The sequence below is a fragment of the Nerophis ophidion genome, linkage group LG25 (genome assembly GCF_033978795.1).
Source record: "Nerophis ophidion isolate RoL-2023_Sa linkage group LG25, RoL_Noph_v1.0, whole genome shotgun sequence".
Lineage (NCBI taxonomy): Eukaryota > Metazoa > Chordata > Actinopteri > Syngnathiformes > Syngnathidae > Nerophis > Nerophis ophidion.
In genome coordinates, this window is record NC_084635.1 from 6,594,103 (window position 1) to 6,611,020 (window position 16,918).

Sequence of the window (16,918 nt, forward strand, 5' to 3'; positions counted from 1 at the left end):
TTAGTGAGTTAAATAGTACCTGATAGTCGGAAAGGATTTAATAGAGAACATCCACGATAAAATTCGCAACTTTTGGTCGCTAATAAAAAAGCCCTGCGTTTACCGGAAGAAGCAGACGATGACGTCACCGGTGTGAGGGCTCCTCACATCCTCACATTGTTTATAATGTGAGCCTCCAGCATCAAGAGCTATTCGGACCGAGAAAGCGACAATTTCCCTATTAATTTGAGCGAGGATGAACGATTCGTGGATGAGGATATTGAGAGTGAAGGACTAGAAAAAAAAATAGATACAAAAAGCTTCAGATGTTTTTAGACACATTTACTAGGATAATTCTGGGAAATCCCTTATATTTCTATTGTGTTGCTAGTGTTTTAGTGAGTTAAATAGTACCTGATAGTCGGAGGGGTGTGTCCACAAGTGTTGACGCCAGTCTCTAAAGGGAAGTCACGGCAGCTGCATGGACGGCGCAAGCTCCACAGATCTCCGGTAAGAGGCGACTTTTTACCACAATTTTCTCACCGAAACCTGCCCGTTGAAATGTAGTCAGGATCCATGTTCGCTTGACCGCTCTGATCCGTAGTAAAGCTTCACCTTTGGGAATTTTAAACAAGGAAACACCGTGTGTTTGTGTGGCTAAAGGCTAAAGCTTCCCACCTCCATCTTTCTACTTTGACTTCTCCATTATTAATTGAAGAAATTGCAAAAAGTTCAGCAACACAGATGTCCAAAATACTGTGTAATTATGCGATGAAAAGAGACGACTTTTAGCTGTAAGTGGTGCTGGCTTATATGTCCGCTCCAACCAATAACGTCATAAACACGCGTCATCATTCCGGGACGTTTTCAACAGGAAACTCCGCGGGAAATTTAAAATTGTAACTTAGTAAACTAAAAAGGCCGTATCGGCATGTGTTGCAATGTTAATATTTCATCATTGATATATAAACGGTTGACATGTGGTCGGGACCCATCTTTGCTTGACCACTCTGTTCCATAGTAAAGCTTCACCTTCGGGAATGTAAACAAAGAAACATAGACTGTGTTTGTGTTGCTAAACGCAGCCGCAATACACCGCTTCCCACCTACATCTTTCTTCTTTGACGTCTCCATTATTAATTGAAAAATTTGCAAAAGATTCAGCAACACAGATGTCCAGAATACTGTGTAATTATGAGATTAAAGCAGACTACTTATAGCTTGGATCGGGCTGGAAAAAAATGTCCGCTACAACCCGAGACGTCACGGGCACGCGTCATCATACCGACGTTTTCAACAGGATACTTCGCGGGAAATTTAAAATTGTAATTTAGTAAACTAAAAAGGCCGTATCGGCATGTGTTGCAATGTTAATATTTCATCATTGATATATAAACTATCAGACTGTGTGGTCGCTAGTAGTGGCTTTCAGTAGGCTTTTAAGTAATTCTTAGAAAATGGTTTTACTTATTTCGCATTTGACCTCCCGCCCCAGACTTCAGGTAGTAGTTCGCTGCAAAGGAGCTACCATCTACCTACCAAGTGTTAAGCTTAGGGTATTTATCAACAATTATCCCAAAAGTAATGTATGTATTCCAGTTGTACTTTCTTAAAGGCCGTGTGTTTACTGCACTTGTTGGTTATTTGACATCAAATCCAGTGAGTTGGTGTATAAATGACATGTTTATATGACTGTTTGAATACAAAAAAACAAACAAACTGTACAAGTACGGTACATGCCAGGGCACTTTAAGCACTAAATGTTTTTTTTGTTGTTTTGAGGTAAAGGCCTGTGATGTGTACCATTTTCAGAAGTGTGCACTCTTTCTCCTTTGATCCAGAATCCACCGGGAAGGGTTTATGTCCACTTTCAGCATGTTGAGCACCCAGGGGTCCTGCTTTGCCCCTCTGATGAACTCTTCCATATTAATGCAGCCTGCAGCACAAAAACACAAGAAGACATAATCATTGTTTTGTCTTTCCTAGTCCCGACGGTGTAGGGCCGGAGTTACTAAAAGTTTGCACGTCTTTCACAAGAAAGGATGGAGCGAGGTACACCCCTTTGTCCACAACTGTGTGAGCAAATAGTCAAACAGTTTAAGAACAACGTTTCTCAAAGTGCAATTGCAAGAAATTTAGGGATTTCCACATCTACGGTCCATAATATCATCAAAAGGTTCAGAGAATCTGGAGAAATCACTCCATGTAAGTGGCCTGGCCGGAAACCAACATTGAATGACCGTGACATCAATCTCTAAAGGATATCACCACATGGGCTCAGGAACACTTCAGAAAACCACTCTCACTAACTACAGTTCGTCTCTTCATCTGTATGTCGAAGTTAAAGCTCTAATATGCAAAGCGAAAGCCATTTATCAACAACATCCAGAAACGCCGCCGGCTACTCTGGGCCCGAGATCATCTAAGATGGACTGATACAAAATAGAAAAGTGTTCTGTGTTCTGACGAGTCCACATTTCAATTTTTCTTTGGAAATATCCGACATCGTGTCATCCAGACCAAAGGGGAATCGAACCAGTATCCATGCTGTGTGTTAGCATGACGTCTGTGTCACTATCTGAAACGACTGTGTTAATTAACCCAGGCAAGAATATTGCATTGTAAGTAGTCTGTCTGTCTGTCGTCTTTAGTCTAACAATGCTACATCGCTAGGTGCAAGTTAAAACTCTATGCAAAGCAAAAGCCATTTATCAACAACACCCAGGAACGCCGCCGGCTTAAATGGGGCTGAGCTCATCTAAGATGGACTAATACAAAGTGGAAAAGTGTTCGATTGTCTGACGAGTCCGCATTTTGAATTGCTTTTGGAAACCGTTCTCAGGAACAAAGAGGAAAAGAAACATCCGGCTTGTTATAGGCGCACAGTTCAAAAGCCAGCATCTGTGATGGTATGGGGGTGTATTAGTGCCCAAGGCATGGGTAACTTACACATCTGTGAAGGCACCATTAATGCTGAAAGGTACATACATGATTTGGAACAACATATGCTGCCATCTAAGCGCCGTCTTTTTCATGGACGCCCCTGCTTATTTCAGCAAGACAATGCCAAGCCACATTCAGCATGTGTTACAACAGCGTGGCTTCGTAAAAAAAAGAGTGCGGGTACTTTCCTGCCCGCGTGCAGTCCAGACCTGTCTCCCATCAAAAATACGTGGCGCATTATGAAGCGTAAAATACAGCGGAGACCCCGGACTATTGAAGGACTGAAGCTCTACATAAAACAAGAATGGGGAAGAATTCCACTTTCAAAGCTTCAACAATTAGTTTCCTCAATTCCCAAACGTTTACTGAGTGTTGTTAAAAGAAAAGGTGATGTAACACAGTGGTGAACATGCCCTTTCCCAACTACTTTGGCACGTGTTGCAGCCATGAAATTCTAAGTTAATTATTGTTTGCAAAAAAAAATAAAGTTTATTAGTTTGAACATCAAATATGTTGTCTTTGTAGCATATTCAACTGAATATGGGTTGAAAATGATTTGCAAATCATTGTATTCTGTTTATATTTACATCTAACACAATTTCCCAACTCATATGGAAACGGGGTTTGTACATCATATGATATTATGTTGACACCTAGTGACCAGTCAGTATATACTATCATCATCACATTTTGTTTACTGTATTAAAAAAAAAAAAAAAAAAAAAAAAAAAATTGTTTACTGTATTTTCCGGACGATAAGGCGCACTTAAAATAATTGTTTTCTCTCAAAACTCGATAATGCGCCTTATAGGCCGGTGCGCCTAATGTACGGAATAATTAAATGGGTTGTACTTGTATAGCGCTTTTCTACCTTCAAGGTACTCAAAGCGCTTTGACACTACTTCCACATTTACCCATTCACACACACATTCACACACTGATGGAGGGAGCTGCCATGCAAGGCGCCAACCAGGAACCATCAGGAGCAAGGGTGAAGTGTCTTGCTCAAGGACACAACAGGCGTGACGAGGTTGGTAGAAGGTGGGGATTGAACCAGGAACCCTCAGGTTGCTGGCACGGCCACTCTCCCAACTGCGCCACCCCATTCCGATTTTGCTTATCGACCTTGAAACAATTTTATTCGGTACATGTTGTAATTATAAGTGTGAACGGTTGATGGCAGTCAAACATAAGAGATACGCTGCCTTATGATGGCAATATGACTCAAGTAGACAACAGCAACATTTTGTATGTTCCTTTGAAAATATAGAACATTGCACACGGCGCTCAAAAATCTATCAAAATGTTTTAGTACGACTTTGGTAAGCTATGAAGCCGCACCGCTTGATGGATTGTACTGTGCTTCAACATTCAAGTTTAATTATGGTGTGTGTATAAGACATTATTTGGCGTTTTGTTTCGCAATATAATGCAAAAAGAACTTTTCTTACCCTCTGTTACCTTCTGATCTGTATTTGAGATCAGCATAAATACTGAAAAATTGTGCGAGTCCGCCTTTGTAGTCCGTGTCGTCACCGTAGTCGATAAGCTTCTTCTTTTTCTCTATCTTCTTGTTATGGGACATTCATCCTCCGCTGTTGCCATTTCTAATATAAAGTAGTGTAAAGTTCTTTCTTATATCTGTCAGTAAACTCGCCATGAAAGCGCTAAAACATACCGGTGTAGTGAGTCTACATTATTCACCTGAGGAACTTCAATTATTTGAGTTCCGGTCGGATGTTTTTTCACGCGACACATTTCCGGCGTTGTTGTTTCCAGATGATGCGACGCTGCTCTGTTATTGATTTAAGTAGAGTCAGAATATGATAAAAACAAGTTAGCTCCATCTTTTGACAATTCTTCCACTCGCGTCCTTGCACGCTACACCGCTACAACAAAGATGACGGAGAAAAGACGCTGCCAAAGGTGAGCCACGTAAATAAAACCGCCCACAAAATGGCGCATCTGGAAGCGACTGTCAGAAAGCGACTTGAAGATGATCTGTAAAACATAATCTATGCAACATTTTGACCAAAGAACTACCATTACATGTTATGTAGACCACAAAGAAGTGTTTTTCATTGAGAAAAAATATATATACGGTAGTTCTCTCTCAAAAATAACATAATCGATTCGACTGATAGTCAACTATTGACAAAATCTGCCCAATCAGATTTGATTATGAACATTTTTAGTGGAATACAGCACTAGTTAGTAGATCACCAGCAACACGCTTGCTAACAGTACATTCTTTTAAGTGAAGCAATTGCTTTTTAGTTCTTTTCAAATGACTTTCAATGGTGAACAAGAACTGTGATAATTGCTTACCATCGCCATCAGTATCGACTGCCTGCATTATTCGATTCACAGCATCGTCGACCGTCATATGGGGCTCGTTGCTGTCGTTCTTGTTGCATTTCGTCGCACGATGAATGCTCTACACAGACATAAAGAAAAAAAACCACATTGCTTTAGTTGGAAAAATAATAAGATGGGCTCCAGCACTCCCTGAGACCCCAAAAGGGACAAACGGTAGTAAATGGATGGATGGTGTGACGCGTTGGTCGCATGGTGATGCGGGTTTCATTCTCCCAAGGATGCAGACAGGCTTTGGACACAGCGTGCAGGTAGGAAGTTATTTAATTTAGAACAAAACAGACTTAGACGAAACCAAAAGAGCTAGCATGAGAGCTAGGAAACACTAAAGGGCCTTAGCTAGGATAAACAGAACCGAGAACAAACGTCGTCACTTGTTGCCTATGGCAAATTAGGAAGCAAGGCAGACTGACGGAAGAAGGCAGGCTAAATAATGACAGTAATCACAACACAGGTGCGCGGCAGGTGAAAACAATGAGCAACCATGGAAACAAACCGAGAGGCGCACAAACCGGAACCGAATGAGTCCAAAACAAACAGAAAACACAAAAAAGACTCAAAATTTTAAATCAAAATATGATCCGTTCAGCGGATCATAACAGATGGAATAATTATACAGAAAAACAGATTATATATTCAAATCCATTTTAGTGATTCAAACATTATTTGTTGAAGATATAATCACAAAAACTGTTTTGTTCAGTGATACGTTAAAGCAGGAGTGTCAAACGTACGGCCCACGAACAGGTTTTATTAGGATTAGTTTGTTTAAATATAAAAATTAACCTGAAATTTTTGACTGAAAGAAACCGCTGTTCTACTTGTGTCCACTAGATGTCGCCATAGCAATTCTTTGTACCTTTGTAGATGACGCTACACGTGTAAAACATAAACCAATTGTTAGTACATCAGTCGAGGAAAATGACCAAACTACATAAATAAAATCCTGTAATTTGATTTTGATATATATATCTTTTTATCTTGATAGATTGAAAATGAACACTAATGAGTTGACTGATGAACATTATCACATAATGTATTTGGAAATAAATAAAGGTAGGCTCTGGGATGTGGTAGCGACTTGTCCAGGGTGTACACTGCCTTCCGCCTGAATGCAGCTGATATAGGCTCCAGCACCCCCCGTGACCCCAAAAGGGACAAGCGGTAGAAAATGGATGGATGGATGGATAAATAAAGATAGAATACTCTGGAATGCCCTCCCGGTAACAGTTCGAGATGCTACCTCAGTAGAAGCATTTAAGTCTCACCTTAAAACTCATCTGTATACTCTAGCCTTTAAATAGACCTCCTTTTTAGACCAGTTGATCTGCCGCTTCTTTTCTTTCTCCTATGTCCCCCCCTCCCTTGTGGAGGGGGTCCGGTCCGATGACCATGGATGAAGTACTGGCTGTCCAGAGTCGAGACCCAGGATGGACCGCTCGCCTGTATCGGTTGGGGACATCTCTACGCTGCTGATCCGCTTGAGATGGTTTCCTGTGGACGGGACTCTCGCTGCTGTCTTGGAGCCACTATGGATTGAACTTTCACAGTATCATGTTAGACCCGCTCGACATCCATTGCTTTCGGTCCCCTAGAGAGGGGGGGGGGTTGCCCACATCTGAGGTCCTCTCCAAGGTTTCTCATAGTCAGCATTGTCACTGGCGTCCCACTGGATGTGAATTCTCCCTGCCCACTGGGTGTGAGTTTTCCTTGCCCTTTTGTGGGTTCTTCCGAGGATGTTGTAGTCGTAATGATTTGTGCAGTCCTTTGAGACATTTGTGATTTGGGGCTATATAAATAAACATTGATTGATGATTGATTGATTGATTAACTGCAACATGTAAGTGTAAAACAAACCCAACATTATGATTTGTACAATTTCTGTCAGTTTGTTGTGGACAAACCCCAAGATGCAGATAAGGAGGCAGGCATGGAGTGAGAAAACATGATTTAATTAAAATACTAGAACAAGATCAAACAAAAGGGGTACAACAAAAAGCGCGCACGTGGGCGGATAACAAACAAAAAGGCCTAGCGTGGAAGCTTGCGGGTATCGAGCAAGAAACAGAAGTTGTACTTATAATATGAAAACAAACTTGGAAGCAGGGAACAAAAACAATAAGCTACAAACCATTATCAAATATAGCTTACCGCAACGCTGCATTGACACGATATGATACGACACGACAGATAGCAACGACAAGAGTGACATGACACGACACGACAAGAGCGACAAGAACTGACATAGACAATAATCCAGCACTGACTAGAGGAACAAAGCAGGTAAAATAGGAGCGGGCTGATTGACACCAGGTGTGGCCAGGTGCCGATCAGCCGCAGCTGAGGGGAAAACAGCGCACAGGGAAAAAAAACAGGAAACAGACAAAATAAGAGCGTTGACAGGAACTAAAAACAGGAAATACTAAACACACACACAGTGGAAAAAACTAAAACACAAACAAACTGTTGCCTGACAGTTTCAGAATGTGCTTGTTCTATTGTCAAACAAAGAAAACAACCTGAAGTTGTCTTTATTTTTAAATGATCATGCCGTGATTTTTACCAGCCCAGGCCCACTTGGGAGTACCGTATTTTTCGGATTATAAATTGCAGTTTTTTTCATAGTTTGGCTAGGGGGTGCGACATACTCCGCTGCGATTTATGTGTGAAATTATTAACATGTTACTGTAAAATATCAAATAATATTATTGTGGAGAGGCAGAGCCGGCGGTCCGACGGAGCGGCAGGGCATGCTGGAGCCTGGCCCAAGATGGCGGCAAGGAGGCGGAGAATGCGGCCGAGTGGAGAGGCGGGGCGTGCCGGGAGCGACGCCGCAAGCGAGATCAGGTGACACAATTAATGCATCTCCTAACGATGTATAAAAGGGGAGAAGGAGGAGAGAACGAGGCAGGAGTCGGAGAGCCTGCAGTAGTGGATGAGGAGCGAAAGCGAGAGAGAGCAAGACGCAGACGACGACGGGGGCGGCTGAAGAGCGAGACGGAGGAACGAGCAGTGGGAGCGACGACGGTGCAAAAGACCACACGACAGTGAGGTACTGTCAAATTTGGCCAAATGTGACAGTACCTCACTGTCGTGCGGGTTCCATGGACCCTCAAGGAAGGACATTGCTTAAGCAGGTTTGACTCTTGTTTATTTTTTCAAATAAAGGAAGTCTTTCGCGCCGACGGTCCGACGGAGCGGCAGGGTATGCTGGAGCCCGGCCCAAGATGGCGGCAAGGAGGCGAAGAATACGAGCGAGCGCCGAGGCGGGGTTTGCCGGGAGCGACGCCGCAAGCGAGATCAGGTGTGTGGATCGCACACCGAGAGACAATTAATGTATCTCCTAACGATGTATAAAAGGGGAGAAGGTGGAGAGAACGAGGCAGAAGGGGTCGGAGAGCCTGCAGTAGTGGATGAGGAGCGAAAGCGAGAGAGAGCAAGACGCAGACGACGACGGGGGCGGCTGAAGAGCGAGACGGAGGAGCGAGCAGTGGGAGCGACGACGGTGCAAAAGACCCACACCACAGTGAGGTACTGTCAAATTTGGCCAAATGTGACAGTACCTCACTGTCGTGCGGGTTCCATGGACCATCAAGGAAGGACATTGCTTAAGCAGGTTCGACTCTTGTATATTTTTTCAAATAAAGGAAGTCTTTCGCGCCGACGGTCCGACGGAGCGGCAGGGCATGCTGGAGCCCGGCCCAAGATGGCGGCAAGGAGGCGAAGAATACGAGCGAGCGCCGAGGCGGGGTTTGCCGGGAGCGACGCCGCAAGCGAGATCAGGTGCGTGGATCGCACACCGGGAGAGAATTAATGATGTATCTCCTAACGATGTATAAAAGGGGAGAAGGAGGAGAGAACGAGGCAGAAGGAGTCGGAGAGCCTGCACTAGTGGATGAGGAGCGAAAGCGAGAGAGACCAAGACGCAGACGACGACGGGGGCGGCTAAAGAGCGAGACGGAGGAGCGAGCAGTCGGAGCGACGACGGCGCAAAAGACCACACGACAGTGAGGTACTGTCAAATTTGGCCAAATGTGACAGTACCTCACTGTCGTGCGGGTTCCATGGACCATCAAGGAAGGACATTGCTTAAGCAGGTTTGACTCTTGTTTATTTTTTCAAATAAAGGAAGTCTTTTGCGCCGTCGTCGCTCCCACTGCTCGCTCCTCCGTTGTTGTCTGCGTCTTGCTCTCTCTCGCTTTAGCTCCTCATCCACTGCTGCAGGCTCTCCGACTCCTTCTGCCTCGTTCTCTCCTCCTTCTCCCCTTTCATACATCGTTAGGAGATAGATTAATTGTGTGCTGGTGTGCGATCCACGCACCTGATCGTGCTTGCGGCGTCGCTCCCGGCACGCCCCGCCTCGCCTCTCGCTCGTATTCTCCGCCTCCTTGCCGCCATCTTGGGCATGCATCTCCATGACCGTCGGCTCCGCGTCTCCGCAATTATTTATCTCATTCTTATTTATCTCATTTGCGGAAGAGACGAAGAAAATGTCAGAAATCGTCACACACACATCAACCAATAAGAAATCGGCGGGAAGTGCATTGTGGGTCATGGGATGCTAACTGCTATATGCTACTGCCGTAGCTATTAAAATGGATCATTTCAGCGTTGGCGGTAACAATATAAAAACTGAGTGTGACGCTTAGCTGGCATCGAGGTGTGGTTGCGTTCTCTCGAGGATGCAGTTGGAATGGAACACAGTGTGAAGGTAGGAATGAAGATTTATTCTTACTATAAAACGGTCTAAGAACCAACAATACTTGCACAAAGGCACTAAAAACAAAAACCAACATAACTAGCATGGGAGCTAGATAGAACTAAGGACGCTAGCATGTGAGCTAGGAAAATAAACACACAAATAGCGTGGAAGCTAATCGAATACAGAAAGGTAGTTACCACAATGTGGTATAGCGACTTGTTGCATGGATAGCAAATTACACTGCGAGGCCGAATGACAAACAAAGGCAGGCTTAGATAGGGAGGAAAATAATCAAAGCCAGGTGTGTGTGAAAGACAACAGGCAGGTGACACAAATGGGTTACTATGGGAACAGAACAAAACAGGAAGTGCCACCAGGAACTAAGGAAGACAGAATAACAGAACACGATACCAAGACGGAACAAAAACAGATTATGACATAATCCAAGTAGTGGATCATGACACTGAAGAGGGCTGAACAAAAATGGCACCAACAAATAAAACATGTACTGCAAAACATACACTTATTCAGCCTGTTGTTCACTATTCTTTATTTATTTTAAATCACCTTTCAAATGTCTATTCTTGCTGTTGGATTTTAGCAAATACATTTCCCCGAAAAATGCGACTTAGTCCAGTGCGAAGTATATACTCTATGTTTTTTTCCTTCTTTATTACTAATTTTCGGCCGGTGCTGTCATGATCCACGTCTTGGATCATGTCATGTTCCGGTTTCGGTTCTGTTTTGTATTTCGTCTTGTTATATGACTCCCTTAGTTCCTGGTGGCACTTCCCGTTTTGTTCCATTTCTATAGTTACCCTTTAGTGTCACCCGTCTCTTATTTGTCGTCGCGCACCTGATTTGTGATTATTCTCCTTATTTAAGACCGCCTTTGTTTGACACTCGTTCTCGGACTGTAGTTTGCTACACAAAACAGGTGACGTCGCATTCCCGCATTGTGGTAACTATTCTTAGTGCTCGATTAGCTTCCATGCTATTTTGTTTGTTCTTTTCCCTAGTTCTCACGCCAGCGCTTTCTGTTCTTTCTAGCTTCCATGCTAGTTGTTTGTTTTGTTTGTTAATGCCCTCGTGCAAGTGTTTTGTTTCCTAGTCTGTTTTATAGTGTTATTTAGTGTGTAAATAAATCATTATTCCTTACTTTAACGCTGTGTTCTATCTCGAGCGATTTCTAATCTGAAAAATGCGATATATTTTTCCTCCATGGAGCCCTTCTTTATTATTAATTTTCGGCCGGTGCTGTCATGATCCACGTCTTGGATCATGTCATGTTCCAGTTTCGGTTCTGTTTTGTATTTCGTCTTGTTATATGACTCCCTTAGTTCCTGGTGGCACTTCCCGTTTTGTTCCATTTCTGTAGTTACCCTTTAGTGTCACCCGTCTCTTGTTTGTCGTCGCGCACCTGATTTGTGATTATTCTCCTTATTTAAGACCGCCTTTGTTTGACACTCGTTCTCGGACTGTAGTTTGCTACACGAAACAGGTGACGTCACATTCCCGCATTGTGGTAACTATTCTTAGTTTAGCTCGGTTGGTAGAGTGGCCGTGCCAGCAACTTGAGGGTTGCAGGTTCGATTCCCGCTTCTGCCAACCTAGTCACTACCGCTGTGTCCTTGGGCAAGACACTTTACCCACCTGCTCCCAGTGCCACCCACACTGGTTTAAATGTAACTCAGATATTGGGTTTCACTATGTAAAAGTGCTTTGAGTCACTTGAGAAAAAGCGCTATATAAATATAATTCACTTCACTTAGTGCTCGATTAGCTTCCATGCTATTTTGTTTGTTCTTTTCCCTAGTTCTCACGCCAGCGCTTTCTGTTCTTTCTAGCTTCCATGCTAGTTCGGTTTGTTTTGTTTGTTAATGCCCTCGTGCAAGTGTTTTGTTTCCTAGTCTGTTTTATAGTGTTCTTTAGTGTGTAAATAAATCATTATTCCTTACTTTAACGCTGTGTTCTATCTCGAGCGATTTCTAATCTGAAAAATGCGATATATTTTTCCTCCATGGAGCCCTTCTTTATTATTAATTTTCGGCCGGTGCTGTCATGATCCACGTCTTGGATCATGTCATGTTCCGGTTTCGGTTCTGTTTTAAACCAGTGCCACCCACACTGGTTTAAATGTAACTTAGATATTGGGTTTCACTATGTAAAAGCGCTTTGAGTCACTTGAGAAAAAGCGCTATATAAATATAATTCACTTCACTTAGTGCTCGATTAGGTTCCATGCTATTTTGTTTGTTCTTTTCCCTAGTTCTCACGCAAGCGCTTTCTGTTCTTTCTATCTTACCGTGAATTGATTAACGTGGACCCCGACTTAAACAAGTTGAAAAACTTATTCGGGTGTTACCATTTAGTGGTCAATTGTACGGAATATGTACTGTACTGTGCAATCTACTAATAAAAGTATCAATCAATCAATCAATCAATCAATCAATCCATGCTAGTTCGGTTTGTTTTGTTTGTTAATGCCCTCGTGCAAGTGTTTTGTTTCCTAGTCTGTTTTATAGTGTTATTTAGTGTGTAAATAAATCATTATTCCTTACTTTAACGCTGTGTTCTATCTCGAGCGATTTCTAATCTGAAAAATGCGATATATTTTTTCTTCATGGAGCCCTTCTTCTAGATTGAGTTCGACACCCCTGCTATAAATACTGTATATCTGCAATAAAAGTGCACTATTACCAGTATGATAATACATTTAATCCCACTTTGCCTTTGACGTACGCTTACATCGATTATTGACCGCAGCTCTTCTCTGTCCACAAAGCCGTTGCTGTCTTTGTCGTACACCTTGAATGACCAGCGCAGCTTGTGCTCCGTGTCGCCCCGAAAGACGAGGTTCAGCGCCGCCACAAACTCAAGGAAATCTATCGTGTTGTCCTGCAAGGGAAGGCGGATGACGGACAACGACGGTAATTTTTGGCACAGAGAAAAACGGAAAAAAAAAATGCGTGGCTTTAGAAGATCCTACCCCGTTTTTGTCAAACGCTCGGAACATGTTCTCCGCGTAATCCGAAGCTTCACCTGTCGGGTCCACGCCAAAGAAACGCTTGAACTCGTGCAGGAAAAGTCGTCCACTCGGGCACTCCGTCACAAACTTTTTGTACATATCCTGAAGTGCTTTTATGTCGATTTCTTCGGCGTTCTCCGTTTGCTGCGCCTGTCCCATGGTTGGTGTTTGATCAGTTCATTGTCCTTCACTCTTTACCCGGAGTGTGCAGACTAGAAGAGAGGCATCTTACTCACTCGCTTGTTTTTTTTTAAGCCTGTGGAAATCCCAAAGATCCAGTTTACGTTGGAGACAGGTATTAGTGTGGCTTGAAGATTAAGACTGGATTACCTTGTTGGGGTTTCCTCTCAGAGTTAGCTCTTAGTTTAATGTGGTCAGGGCCAAACACTTTTCTGGCTGATATTCAATCAATCAATCAATCAATGTTTATTTATATAGCCCCAAATCACAAATGTCTCTAAGGACTGCACAAATCATTACGACTACAACATCCTCGGAAGAACCCACAAAAGGGCAAGGAAAACTCACACCCAGTGGGCAGGGAGAATTCACATCCAGTGGGACGCCAGTGAAAATGCTGACTATGAGAAACCTTGGAGAGGACCTCAGATGTGGGCGACCCCCCCTCTCTAGGGGACCGAAAGCAATGGATGTCGAGCGGGTCTAACATGATACTGTGAAAGTTCGATCCATAGTGGCTCCAACACAGCCGCGAGAGTTCAGTTCGAGCGGATCCAAGACAGCAGAGGGAGTCCCGTCCACAGGAAACCATCTCAAGCGGATCAGCAGCGTAGAGATGTCCCCAACCGATACAGGCGAGCGGTCCATCCTGGGTCTCGACTCTGGACAGCCAGTACTTCATCCATGGTCATCGGACCGGACCCCCCTCCACAAGGGAGGGGGGGACATAGGAGAAAGAAAAGAAGCGGCAGATCAACTGGTCTAAAAAGGAGGTCTATTTAAAGGCTAGAGTATACAGATGAGTTTTAAGGTGAGACTTAAATGCTTCTACTGAGGTAGCATCTCGAACTGTTACCGGGAGGGCATTCCAGAGTACTGGAGCCCGAACGAAAAACACTCTATAGCCCGCAGACTTTTTTTGGGCTTTAGGAATCACTAATAAGCTGGAGTCTTTTGAACGCAGATTTCTTGCCGGGACATACGGTACAATACAATCGGCAAGATAGAATGGAGCTAGACCGTGTAGTATTTTATACGTAAGTAGTAAAACCTTAAAGTCACATCTTAAGTGCACAGGAAGCCAGTGCAGGTGAGCCAGTACAGGTGTAATGTGATCAAACTTTCTTGTTCTTGTCAAAAGTCTAGCAGCCGCATTTTGTACCAACTGTAATCTTTTAATGCTAGACATGGGGAGAACCGAAAATAATACGTTACAGTAATCGAGACGAGGCGTAACAAACGCATGGATAATGATCTCGGCGTCTTTAGTGGACAAAATGGAGCGAATTTTAGCGATATTACGGAGATGAAAGAAGGCCGTTTTAGTAACGCTTTTAATGTGTGACTCAAAGGAGAGAGTTGGGTCGAAGATAATACCCAGATTTTTTACAGAGTCACCTTGTTTTATTATTTGGTTGTCAAATGTTAAAGTTGTATTATTAAATAGAGGTCGGTGTCTAGCAGGACCGATAATCAGCAAATCCGTTTCTTTGGCATTAAGTTAATTTATCGTATTTTATGGACCATAGGGCACACCGGATTATAAAGAGCACTGCCGATGAATTGTCTATTTTTAATCTTTTTTCATATATAAAGGGGCACCGGGCGCATTAAAGAATTCATATCATTTTGTTTCTAAATGGAAAACACTTCCTTGCGGTCTACATGACATGTAGACCACACCATGTTTCTCTCTGGCACTAATCCAGGGTGGACGCTCCCCTTTCCTCTCTCTTATCTCTCCTGCTTGCTTCTTTGTCTTGTCTTAACTTTCTTGTTGCACTGCTCTCCAAATCTAAACATTGGAACTATTTAACTGGCCTCAACAAAATTGACAAGATCTTGGGTTTGGGGGAACCTGCTGTCGGGACAAAGCGGTTGTTGCGGGACACACGACGGACTCTTGGGAGAAGAAGGAGGGCGACCCTTTTCTGTTGAGGACGTGAAGATATCCACCTGTTCGGAATTATGACAACAGGACATCTGCTGATTGCAGTAAGCGTTGCTCTGGTTTGTCGACAAATTGGAAGTTGCTGGCAGTCTTCAAAGTACCCCAAAGCTGCCACAAATGATTGAAGGATGCGGGAAGAACTGTGGACCACATCGGACTGTCTACCCCGCAGTTTTTGAGGACCAGTCAGAGACAATATAGAATGAAAATCAAATTATATTTTCAGCCTCGCTGGATCGGTTCGCAGCAGAGTGTGAAGCGACCGGAATGAGAATCAGCACCTCCAAGTCCGAGTCCATGGTTCTCGCCCGGAAAAGGGTGGAATGCCATCTCCGGGTTGGGGAGGAGACCCTGCCCCAAGTGGAGGAGTTCAAGTACCTAGGAGTCTTGTTCACGAGTGGGGGAAGAGTGGATCGTGAGATCGACAGGCGGATCGGTGCGGCGTCTTCAGTAATGCGAACGTTGTATCGATCCGTTGTGGTGAAGAAGGAGCTGAGCCAGAAGGCAAAGCTCTCAATTTACCGGTCGATCTACGTTCCCACCCTCACCTATGGTCATGAGCTTTGGGTCATGACCGAAAGGATAAGATCACGGGTACAAGCGGCCCAAATGAGTTTGGGTCTCTCCCTTAGAGATAGGGTGAGAAGCTCTGCCATCCGGGAGGAACTCAAAGTAAAGCCGCTGCTCCTTCACATCGAGAGGAGCCAGATGAGGTGGTTCGGGTATCTGGTCAGGATGCCACCTGAACGCCTCCCTAGGGAGGTGTTTAGGGCACGTCCAACCGGTAGGAGGCCACGGGGAAGACCCAGGACACGTTGGGAAGACTATGTCTCCCGGCTGGCCTGGGAACGCCTCGGGATCCCCCGGGAAGAGCTAGACGAAGTGGCTGGGGAGAGGGAAGTCTGGGCTTCCCTGCTTAGGCTGTTGCCCCCGCGACCCGACCTCGGATAAGCAGAAGATGATGGATGGATGGATGGATTTTCAGCCTCATACAAAACATTCTAACTTGGATTGTTTCCCTGGCTTTGAGACTCTCCCGAAGGACAGTGCGGCGAAGACATAAACTTCCTTCTTGTCTCTCATGGACACACACCTGTTGTTGTTGACTTTCGACTAGCGACTGCACAATACATCAAGGCCGCGGAACAGAGACACACTACAGGCTTACACACAGACACATCCACAAAAATATACGCCACACATACACACCCCACCCCCCAACCCAACGCCCTCGATGCAAATCCCATTGGGGTGATGAATGTGAAGTGAATTATATAGCGCTTTTCTCTAGTGACCCAAAGCACTTTACATAGTGAAACCCAATATCTAAGTTACATTTAAACCAGTGTGGGTGGCACTGGGAGCAGGTGGGTAAAGTGTCTTGCCCAAGGACACAACGGCAGTGACTAGGATGGCGGAAGCGGGAATCGTACCTGCAACCCTCAAGTTGCTGGCACGGCCACTCTACCAACCGAGCTATGCCGCCTGGTCAGCGCCTGAGAGCTGCGGCCTACCATAATGACCCCGATCTCCCTTCCCCCTGTTGCTAGATATCTCGAGATGTATGTTGTAATATGTATATGTGCTTTGCTATGGAGGTTTTTTGTCCCACTCCAGACTGGGCCCCCTTAGGAGCCCAATCTAGACTGTATTTTTTTACTCATCCTTCCCCAGCTTTGACATTTTTCCCATCTTTTACGGGGCGCCTTATGGCGACCCATCAGCGTTCTTGTTCTGTAACCCTGTACACTGTTTGTTT

General features: G+C 44.3%; 1 protein-coding gene across 1 annotated transcript; it reads right to left on the bottom strand.

Moving 5' to 3' along the window:
• Positions 1 to 1,577: 1,577 nt before the first annotated feature.
• Positions 1,578 to 13,272, bottom strand: LOC133543023 (guanylyl cyclase-activating protein 2-like). Its single transcript, XM_061887379.1, has 4 exons — positions 12,990 to 13,272; positions 12,749 to 12,898; positions 5,251 to 5,359; positions 1,578 to 1,915 (listed from the first exon to the last, which is right to left on the bottom strand). Exons 1-4 carry the CDS (start codon positions 13,185 to 13,187, stop codon positions 1,788 to 1,790), a joined length of 585 nt encoding a protein of 194 aa, XP_061743363.1. The 5' UTR covers positions 13,188 to 13,272; the 3' UTR covers positions 1,578 to 1,787.
• Positions 13,273 to 16,918: the final 3,646 nt, after the last annotated feature.

Excerpts from the sequence above, each read along its gene's own strand:
- LOC133543023 (XM_061887379.1), bottom strand. The coding sequence starts at position 13,187 with ATGGGACAGGCGCAGCAAACGGAGAACGCCGAAGAAATCGACATAAAA. Across the intron at positions 5,360-12,748 it reads AGCTGCGGTCAATAATCGAT|AGCATTCATCGTGCGACGAA; the intron begins GTAAGCGTACGT and ends ATGTCTGTGTAG. Across the intron at positions 1,916-5,250 it reads AGTCGATACTGATGGCGATG|GCTGCATTAATATGGAAGAG; the intron begins GTAAGCAATTAT and ends TTTGTGCTGCAG.